Raw genomic sequence first — 11,676 nt, forward strand, 5'->3', positions numbered from 1 at the left:
CAATCAATATTTCTCAGGGTTTTAAAGTTCTGTAAATATGTTTTTATATTTCTTTGACGATACAAAGTCAACCGTTCTATAGCACTCTAACCACACCCGACTTATATCAAAACTTTCATTTGTTTTGATGTTTAGTTCTGAACAAGAATATTCTATTCAAAATCTGTACTCCCTCTCGCTCTCCCTCTCACCCCTCCCTCTCTCCCTCCCCCTCTCCCTCTCCCTCTCCCTGCCTCCCTCTCCCTGCCTCCCTCTCCCTCTCCCTGCCTCCCTCTCCCTCTCCCTGCCTCCCTCTCCCTCTCCCTCTCCCTCTCTCTCGCTTTTGACAATTATAGTTTTTATAGTTGGTCTGTACTGAACTGAAATCAATGAACTCCAGAACTTAACGTCCAGAAATCAAAAACACCAGTGAATAAACCATGAGAAACAGTGAAAGAACCAACATTGAACCTGCAGTATTGATCTCTAACCTACAGTAAATAGTAGATGTTGTTGATATACACCTGCACTAAAGAGTTGCCTGGCGCGCAAGCAGTTTCACTTAATCATCTAAAATAACTACATTTACCGGCAAACAATAACAAAAACCCATCAGAAATAGAATACCAGTGACGCATTATAAAGAAATGATGTCACTGTATCACCTAGGTGATGACATCAGTAACAACAATACAACGTAAAATGACTACACTACTATCAGCTCTCCTCTCCGACGACTAGCACTCCTCTCCGACGACTACACTACTATCAGCACTCCTCTCCGACTATACATTTCCAGCACCGAGTTTCATAGATGAGGCAGGCAAAATATCCATCTGAACATTTTGAAATTTGTTGTCAGTTATTACTATGGTTTCTAATTGTTACTATGGTGGTTATAACCCTCGCTGTGTGATGATTAACCCCCAAGTGTAACTTTGAAAGCCAGTCTTTTAAACCAGTAGAGGATTTAGCCTTAGAGGTAAATTTGATACCCAGTCTATAAACTGGGACGCTGAGGATTCATAGGGGTAACTCTAATACCCGGTCTGTTAACCGGGACTACGTTAAGGATTTACCCCTAGGGATAACTCTAATACCCGGTCTATAAACTGGGACTACATTAAGGATTTACCCGTAGGGGTAACTCTAATACCCAGTCTATAAACTGGGACGCTGAGGATTCATAGGGGTAACTCTAATACCCGGTCTGTTAACCGGGACTACGTTAAGGATTTACCCCTAGGGATAACTCTAATACCCGGTCTATAAACTGGGACTACATTAAGGATTTACCCATAGGGGTAACTCTAATACCCAGTCTATAAACCGGGACTACGTTAAGGATTTACCCGTAGGGGTAACTCTAATACCCGGTCAATAAACCGGGACTACGTTAAGGATTTACCCCTAAGGGTAACTCTAATACCCGGTCTATAAACCGGGACTACATTAAGGATTTACCCGTAGGGGTAACTACCCCTAGGGATAACTCTAATACCCGGTCTATAAACCGGGACTACATTAAGGATTTACCCGTAGGGGTAACTACCCCTAGGGATAACTCTAATACCCGGTCTATAAACCGGGACTACATTAAGGATTTACCCGTAGGGGTAACTACCCCTAGGGATAACTCTAATACCCGGTCTATAAACCGGGACTACATTAAGGATTTACCCGTAGGGGTAACTACCCCTAGGGATAACTCTAATACCCGGTCTATACAACCGGTCCATGACTTATTCAACTGTAGTCAGTCATATAGAGACATGATTTATGATCGTAGCTGGGAAGACATCTAAAAATATCAGAGACAATTTCAACACTGAGTGTGGGCGACCGACGAACAGCGTTTATATTACTGCAATATTTGAGTGGGCAGAAAATATTTACCACATAAGCGCAATACATGGAACAGATACGAATATCATGTACAAAGTGGACACGAGTTGATGTTCGCTTTTTAATTACTATTGATTGCACTTTATGTTTTAAATGAGGCAATATGACTTTTTCACGTTCTCCGATCTGTGATGAAGAGAAAACAAGAATAAAGGATTCATAGCTATATTGTGTCAAATCGATGATACATTTAATTTCCTTGTCGCAAAACGCAGCACGAGTTGAGTGCGAAAAAGTCGCACAATGAAACTTTCTATCTATTGAAATTGAAACCACAAAGTTTTGGCTGTTGAAATGATTATGATGACTTGTAGTTAATCTACAGCCAAAACATCATGACTTCATCGGCGACTTCTTCATTTCTTTAGGCGGTGTTTTATTTTACTCCGCGCTACTAGCATCGGATGAATATCGGATTCAAGTTACGTATCAGAGATTAGACGGGGGAGAGGAATAAAGGTTAATTTATGAGATGTCTATAAGATGTCGTTTGAGGAATCTATGACATCAACGATGACATATTTATGACATCATAACCGTCGGTTACCGTTAAAAACGTCGATGATGACATCACTGAAAAGCGTGTACGTCTCTCATCTGCTGAGTAGATTATCATGTTATCGTTCGCCCGTCGAGATCGAGTTTCGTCTCGAGGCCTTTTTTTCGTCTTCGCGAAATTCGTCGAATTTCATGAATGAAATAATGATTTTTTTTTGTTGTTCGTTCGTTCGTTTGTCTCTGATGTCACCGAGAAACGAAACGAGGTTTTGTTTTTAGTTGAGATAAGACGATGACGTCACTAAGAGTTACGTCATTAACAGATAGACAGTGACGCCTCATTTCTGGTTCAAATTCAGCGCAGTATTTTGGTTTAGATGCCGTTTTCAATACGGACAATAATTCAAATTGAAGTTGAACTCTTTTTTTAAATGGCACTAAGGTCCTATATTCACTGAAAAGCTGAAACCTTACTGAATACTAGATTCCCTGATGTTTCCCTGATCCTTGAACAAAATTTCCCTGTATTTCTCTATTTTCCTTGGCCATAAAAGCCCTGATTAAATTTCAATCCTCCTTAGTGAGGACTGTTTGTTATCAAGAGGTTCCTTGTGACACTTGTCAATAGCAAGAACAACAAGACATCAAAAATTCAAATTCCCTGATTAAATTTCAAGCTATCCTCAGTGAGGTTTGTTTCTTATCAAGAGGTTCCTTGTGTCACTCGTCACCAGCAAGAACAACAAAAATTCAAATTCCCTGATTAAATTCTAAGTTATCCTCAGTGAGGGCTGTGTCAATGCAAGAACAACAAAAATTCAAATTCCCTGATTAAATTCTAAGTTATCCTCAGTGAGGGCTGTGTCAATGCAAGAACAACAAAAATTCAAATTCCCTGATTAAATTCTAAGTTATCCTCAGTGAGGGCTGTGTCAATGCAAGAACAACAAAAATTCAAATTCCCTGATTAAATTCTAAGTTATCCTCAGTGAGGGCCGTTTCTTATTAAGAGGTTCCTTGTGTCACTCGTCACTAGCAAAAACAACAAGACACACCAAAACAAAAATTCAAATTCCCTGACTTCCAGGGCAAAATGAATAGCATTATCTTCCCTGATCTGTATCACACCTGACATGATCAGTCATAGGATGAAGCCTTGGAATTCAGTCAAGCCTTGCAGTCAAATGTTTTGACGAAATCAATGAATTTTCCACAAATCATTCAGCAACAATTTGACGATCTATAAATTTCACTGAATGGCTAAGTGCATAGATCAGAGTGACTTGAAACAACCAGGTTTAACCCGGATAATATCGATCTTGGGAGATTGCCAATGATGAATGGAAAATATTGTTATGGATGTGATGATGGTATAAAACACAAGCAGCAGCAGCAGCAGTAGCTCAGTGAGTATTCTTCAAGAGTAAATACAAACACAGTGAACAACAACTTGAGACAATGGTGCGAACCGTAAAGTGATCGTAATCAGAGATCCTACAATTGATCGACAGAAGTAGAACTTCTACAAAAATTGCCACAGTTGCCTGAATTTGGGAGGGGGGCTGAGAAACCTGAAAAAGAGCAGTTCTTTTGAATTTAACAATAATATTTGCAAAAAGAACAATTTTCCATAACTTCCAGGGGCTAATGTCCCTCTTTCCCCTCGCTAGGTCCGAGACCCTGGTGGCGATCGTTGAAATATCTGGAAACCATAAACTACGACAGAGTTCAGAAACGTGTCGCAGCTGGCACTGATTTCGATTATGATTTCGATTATGAAATCAGATATGATTTTCTCACAAAATGCAGTCATTCGATTCAACCGTACAGAAAATTACATCACGGTGATACAAGGATTCCTCAGCAGTAACAGCACCAGCAGCAGCAGCAGCAGCTAACATGTTAATTCACAGAAAACTGCGTAACTGTTCCAGGAATACCTAAGTGACACAGTACCAGGAATCTATCATCACGTGATGCCTGCCCTGCAGCAGCTTACTACAGTACTCAGTCTCGACTTGAAAAAATACTCACAACAGATTTCATTCAAAAATAGGATCAAATTATAAGATATCCTCAGTGAGGGCTGTTTCTTATCAAGAGGTTCCTTTTGTCACTTGTCACCAGCAAGAGAACAACAAGACACCAAAACAGTCAAATTCCCCGAGATCAAATTATAAGATATAGCAGGGACTGTTTGTTATCAAGAGGTCGCTTGTTTTACAGTAGGTCAGTGGTGACCATGAGGGAGGTAAGAGAGGGATAAGAGAGGGGTAAGAGACTTACCGTCAGCTTGCGGTGATGATTCAGCCGGCTCTATTTGAGACGAAGTCGATGGTAACGGTTGTTGAGAGTTTGATTGTTGTTGTTGAGTTTGTTGACTTCCCGATGAATCGGCAGGTGACTGGTCGTGTTGTGATATTTGATTCTGTTGCTGGGTAACGTGTTGAGAATTGGTTAGATACGGAACGAGACAATGCCACGGGAAAACAGGAATCGGCCGAGCGTCTACGCTGGTTACAACTACAATATATACAATATAATCACATTTTTTAATGTATTTCATAATTTTTCAATTTTCCCAAATGGAAATGAACATATATCATTGTAAAACAAGCATGTCAATAGTTTAATAGTGACTGGTTCATAAAAGTGATTAAAAAAACATTTCTCAAGAAAATTTTTCAAAAATGTCCAAGAAAATATCTAAAAAAATTTCCAGGAAAATATCTCGAAAATTTCCAAGAAAATATCTTTAAAATATCCAAGAAAATTTCAAAGAAAATATCAAAAAATTTTCAAGAAAATATCTCAAAAATTTCCCAAATATTTCCCGAAGCAAAGAAAATAATCGATCAAATTCCAAAATATTCCTAAACCAGAAAATATTATTTCAAAATCTCTGTAAGGGTTAAAAGTTTCCTCAACAGCATTTATTCAAAATTCAATGTTGTAAAGTCGATATTTTTTTGTTTAAAAAAGGATACAAAAACAACAGATAAACATCTAACGTGAACAAAAGCAGTTAATATCATTCATCAGACCTGACTTTAAATGACGTTTAACTTCAGTTCAGAGAACACCGATCGGTTCGGGCCTCACAGGCGTCACAGTATTGATTGTATTTGTTAACGACTATTAAGGGCTCGTGGGGGAATTAATTTTCACTTATCTAACATTTGTGGCAGTTATTATTATGACTACGCAGAGAGTGAGAGGGGAGATAGGAGAGGGAGGCGAGAGTCGACTGACTGACTGACTGACTGACTGACTGACTGACTGACTGACTGACTGACTGACTGGGACTCCGGTAAATGACTCCATGTTTAACACGTAGCATACATTGAACATACAGCTATACGTCACAGTTTAAACCACAATATTACACATTAATTATTAATGTAACGATGATTTAATTAACTGAACGCAGTCACTTTGTAATTATCATCACTGAGAGCTAATGATTACTATATCACACTGATATATCATTCCTAACAGCAATTTCTCGATATCTCAAAAATCTAATCTCGAAATCTTGATAACGATAGTTTTTATCATCGAGTGGCTTTCATCATCATTCTCATCATCTACAATGACGAGGATGACCAAGTTTTTCTACACAGCGCAACCGACCGACCAAGCGGCGGAGACAAGGTCATTATATCGAAGATCTTTTCGTCGCTATAGCAACCACGGACTTCGACGTCGATGATGAAGTAAATTTAACTGTCGCTATGGTAACGTGATTTGTAATGGCTTCACGGTGAATTATTCTCTGCGTAAAAGTTTGTCAAGTTTATGACTGATTTAGTGTGTGATATATGATTCAGCATGCTCCACAGTTATGAGTTGAAAACTGTGGATCCAGGACCCAGTTACACAGTTGCGGGACCAGGACCTAGTTCCACAGTTGTGGGTTCAGGACTCAGTTCCACAATTGAGTTCAGGACCTGCTTCCACAGTTGTGAGTTCTGGAGATCCAGTTCCACAGTTCAGATTTGACTCTTAACTGATTGAAAATTATCTAATTTATTCAATAGTTCACTCTTTTGAAGTGGATCCTGAGATTTTAGAACAATCCTGTTTTAATGTACACTATAAGCAGGCACCCTTATAGTTAGTACTGATGTGATGTGATAGGATTTGAGACAAATTCCCAAAACAGTAAATAAATAAAACGCGGTTTCAAAAAATTATGCGATTTTCATAACTTTCATAATGAAAAGAGTAAAACAGTTTTATCTTTCCGACATTTCTTCTCTAAAACGTTAAATTCTGGTTTTTTTTTTAAAACTATTTCCACTGCTGAAAATTGCGATTAAAATTTTTGCTTACGTCGCAAAATTTATAATCAACCCCCATCATGCGAGCGCACGCACGTATGACTAGAGATCATTAGACAATAGAAACCTATATGAGAACCCTGGATTAAAACCACTACCGGTGGTGGTATAGACATAATATACACGAGACTCGATTGTGAAATATGTAGGTTATATTGACTGCACTGTTTGTTTTCCCCTCACTCGCCTGTGCAGGCTTCAAATTCTCAGAATCGCTCTGTAGAGCTGCGGCACTGAGCACTCAGTGTATGTGTGTGTGTGGTGCCGTGTGCATAAATTACACAACTATCAATACGTTATACATGTTCAGAGCCTCGTTATACAGATTCGGGGCCTGCTATTCATTTACGTCGAACACTATTACTACCGTTGCCGTGGTTACCCGTGACATCATAGTCGCGATCATTCATAAATTATTTCCTCGGCACCGGCGACGCGAATGACGACGAACGAGATGCTGTCGGCGCCGAGCAACGCTGTCGCAAGATCACTATACTCGCTCTTTACGTCTCAGTCTCAGAGATACGAGTTTTAGATTTGACTAAAGTTCAAATATCTCGATTGAAATGACAGAAATCTCACAATAAATCAGCCGAAAATGTAAAGTGCGCCCGATGGTGGCTTTAATAGTCTATAGCTAAAACATTGCTCAAACGTTTAAACATTCTATTCAAGAACTTTAAATCTTTCGCTGAATTATTGTCGAGATTTCTCTCATTTTCATCAGACACATTGATATTGTGTATCATCTCAAATTCTCAATTGAACTGTTATAAACTCACAGTTAACTCTGTAACTGGTAGAACTGGATCCTGAAATTATCCGTAAATTGAGTTCAGAGTCAAAATTAGTTCAATTTCTAATGTTTTTAAAGAATTCAACTCGACGCAACTGAGTAAAACTTGATCACGAGTTGACGCACACAAAAACAAACTACGTGTGGTCTTTAATGCTAAAAATCTTTTCAATGTTGATCCTACCATCAGGGAGTCCACCCCCCCTAACTTTAATTTTATCAATGGAAAATATGCTAGTCTTTAAAAAACATTCATCAAGATTGAAAAAAAAACTCTACCAATGACCTACAGGACCCAGTTCCACTCCGTGAGTTCAGAATTTAAGAGACAAAACATTGAAAATAAAATGATTTTTGACTAAAGATTTGACTCGTTGAAAATGAATTAATTTGCAATACAAGAGTGAACTCTAAACTCTGAACTCAAAACTGAAACAACAATAGTAGTAAACATGTAAAACACTGACTAATATAGTTAGCGATAATCTCAAGCCGAATATGATGTTGTAGTTGCAGTTTAAATATTAACAAGCTTCGCACAAATTCAATTACAGCGCGTTACAACAACTAGAATAAAACAGAATGACAACATTCATTCAATGATTCATCGATTCATGCTGATTTTACCTCTTAATGTTTCTTTATGAAATAAAAAGAAATAGAAAAGATTTCGCAATTTCAGTACAGTCTATATCGATTAGGATTGACGGGTATTAGTTAACTAGGTCACCGGTGACAAACACAGATGCATTGCCTATATTTGATGAATTCAATTTAAAGATTAATCAGTTTTATTTAAATGAATATTGTAATTATCTGTGAATGTATAACTGGTATTACCTGTTACAGTGACAGTAAATACAGTATCATATTTCACATGAGTTTGAACTCTTAAGAGACAGGTCTTAAATTGTAAGGTCAGCTGTACTAGAATCTGGTCTTAGAATCTGGTGTTAAAGCTGTCACTACGTGGCATCTGGATTCACTTGTCACCAGCAATAATAAGTCACACCAACAATTTAAATTCCCTTCCCTGATTTTCAAGAAATGAAATAGCCAAGACTGTAAGTAACCTGGGGCCAGTTCCATAGTCCTGTCTTAAGACCAAAAGTGGTCTTGAATCCTAATAAGTTGTTAGATCGGTCATAGAATTAAACTTTCACTGGTGTTAAGATGTTGAATTGGCTACGGAACTTTAGACTCATCTTTAAGTTGTAAGATTGGCTTTAGAACGACGTTCGTCTAAGTCTAAGTCATGACTATATGGATCCAAACCCGGTGATATAGAAACTGTTTTAAACCTACCTCTATTATCGGCTGACTGACTACCATCGTCCGATCTATCTAGGTTACCGGTCGGCATGATAGGTAACAATGCGGTCGCTTGAGTAGGAAGTTGAATCGCTTGTAGAACTACCTGCTGTCCGGCGTAAACTCCCGCGCTACTCTCCGTAGCCGCCGACGACGTCGACGGTTGCCCGGACGACGATTGTTGCTGGGCTGATTTTTGTTGTTGGGTAGCTTTTATCAGCTCGTCCAAATTAACGACGTGTTGCCCGGTTACGAGGTGACCGGCGGCGCTGTGTTGTAATGTTTGTTGCAGTAAGCTGTTAGCCGCTGCTGCCGTATTTTGACCGGTTCTCAGCTGAGAGAAGTCGACCTGTTTGGTCGGCATGTTGATAATCGCGAACGGCTGATTGTCCTCGTTGTAGATCGTGTGTTTTACGTGATGCGCGAATAAACCGCCAGGTGTCGCTGTAAGCGGTGTTGAGGTCGGCGTCATCTCGATGCCGGAGTCGGCGCCCTCGCTGCGGGTATGAGTATGCTCGATACGCGCGATATTACGCAGCGGTTCCAGTTGAGACGCTTTACCTTTCATGATCGGTTGATCGGCGGCCGGGATGCTGAAATTCATCTGAGCCTGGAACGACGACGACGGGGTGGCTCCTGCGCTCTGATGACGCGGAGTCATCGGCGATACGAGTTCCGTGGAGGAACGTCCCGATTTCGGAGTACTCGCGCTCCACGACCGTCGAGACGGAGACGTTAACATACCGGCGTGCGGCATGTGCGGATGCGGAGAGATCGGCGTGAAAGTGGACGCGGAACTGCTACGATAGCTCAACGGAGACGATCCGTGATGGGGAGAGATCGGAGTCTGCATCGGAGTCGGAGAATACGCCGGAGTTCCCGATCTGGAGTTGCCTAGCGATACTAACATGTTCGCCGCCTCTGTTTCGTCGATATCGAATCGATCCATTCTCTGCATGCGCTGATGCTGTAACTCGTTCTCCTGCATGATCGCTGCATCGTCCCAATCTATCGATCCGTCTTTTAAATCTTTCCGTCGTCCGGGGAACGACAGCGCCGCTCGTAAACTCTTACCCTTCAATGACAAATGTCTCGAACAATATCCGCGTCGTTGAGACTCTTTCGTACATCCTTCTTTCGAACACAGGCGGCGCCACTGTTTACCGTTGAATTTTTTGCGTATTCCGTTGGGCGTTGAAACGACGTCGCCTTTTTTATATTTCTGCGCGGTAACCGGCGACCGAGGCGTCGACGCTCGACTCTCCGTCGACTGAGCGCTCTTACTACGCGCCGATTCGCGTTTTTTCGGGGGTTGTTTAGCTCCGCGGTTGTCTCCGACGGAGCGACCTCGCCCGGGCGTGATCGAGCCCGATCGCGAGGTACTCAAACCCTCGCTCGATTCGAACGATACCTCGTCCTGTTGGTCGTCCTCCGATTCGTCGTTGTTGCCGGCAGCGATCGCGTAACCGACGTGCGTCTGATACATATCGGACTGCATCATCGGCGGATTGATCACGTGACCGGCGGCGATAACAGGGGGTGCTGTAGCCGATATCGGCGTGTACGTCGACGCGTAAATCGGTAAACTAGTATCGGATAGAATCATCGAAGGAGGAGCTGAAGGAGGAGGGGGTGGTGGCGTCGGTAGAGTCGTGTAGGTTACAGCGGGTGGCGCAGCAGGGGTATGTTGAATCGGCGGAACGGACTCTAAATCGGCGTCGTCTAAATCCTCGAACCACGGCGGTTGAAGCAGACGCACGTTAGCGCGACTCACCCAAACATCGGCCGCATTCGTCGAATTGTTCTTATCTGATAGAATAACGTGATAAAGAGACGGAGCCGTCCTTTTCTCGATGATCTTACCCTCGTGAAATACCGACTCGTCCTGACTGATTCTAACGCACACTCGACACCCGATCTGTAACATGGCCGCCAGCGGACTGTGATCGCTGATTACGTCCACGCTACGACTGTCGATCAGATCGTTATAATTCGCCGGTTTCTCTATGTCGTCGAACGAGACTTCTAAATCGCGATTGAATCGACATTGTTTAATGAATCCCGGGTAATACGCTGTATCTCGTTTAGCGAGGACGCGATGACCCTTCCAGTCGGATAACACGATACAGAAACGATTTTCTTCCGTTTGTTGTTGTTCGTTTTCGAAATCGTTACCTTTTCGTTTTTTCGGAGGTTTAGCGATCGCTCGCGCCGCGCTCGGAGGAGTCCTCTCGTAGCCGGAGTCTTGACCCGGAGTCGTCGACATCTGAACGGCCGGTGAGTCTATTTTAGGCGGAGAAGGGGTGCTAGGTTGTTCGGCGTCATATCCCGACTGTTCAGTAGAACCGAGGGGTGGTGGGTTGTCGGTGATATGTCCCGGGTTAGTCTGTTTACGGTTTGATTTTACCGGTTTCACAGACATTTCGCACTGAGTTTTTGTAAATCCAGTTTGAAACATTGATAATTCATGACGTCATTCAGTCATAAATAATACGTTCCCTGAACAAAAGAAAAACACAATTCTAGATTAAGACATGGAAATCATTTAGTCCTACAATGACCAATTCTATAGTTCTGATATAGGGAAAAATGCTGTTGAAGCTTTTTTAGTTGTGATCATGATCATTTTGTTTTTGACATATTCAAATGGAGACCTAACCTTTGTGAATTAAATTAGAAAGTACAAATTCGAGCACAAAATAGAGATGACTTCAGTAATGTGACGATTTATCCAAATGATGACTTACACTTAGTAAATTGAATTAGAAATACAAATTGGAACTCAAAAATAGTGACAACTTGAGTCACATGACGACTTATCCAAATGTTGATTTAAAGGCTACT

General features: G+C 41.3%; 1 protein-coding gene across 1 annotated transcript in view; it reads right to left on the reverse strand.

Annotated features, from left to right (window-relative positions):
* Positions 1-11,254, reverse strand: part of LOC141907142 (uncharacterized) — a 28,188-nt gene extending 16,934 nt beyond the window's left edge. The window contains exons 1-2 of the mRNA XM_074796718.1: positions 8,827-11,254; positions 4,669-4,905 (exon numbers count right to left, since the gene is read on the reverse strand). Of these exons, the coding sequence (XP_074652819.1) occupies positions 4,669-4,905; positions 8,827-11,254 (2,665 nt within the window). The remainder of the gene's footprint in view (positions 1-4,668; positions 4,906-8,826) is intronic.
* Between the last annotated feature and the right edge of the window lie 422 nt (positions 11,255-11,676).

This window comes from Tubulanus polymorphus, chromosome 6 (genome assembly GCF_964204645.1).
Source record: "Tubulanus polymorphus chromosome 6, tnTubPoly1.2, whole genome shotgun sequence".
Lineage (NCBI taxonomy): Eukaryota > Metazoa > Nemertea > Palaeonemertea > Tubulaniformes > Tubulanidae > Tubulanus > Tubulanus polymorphus.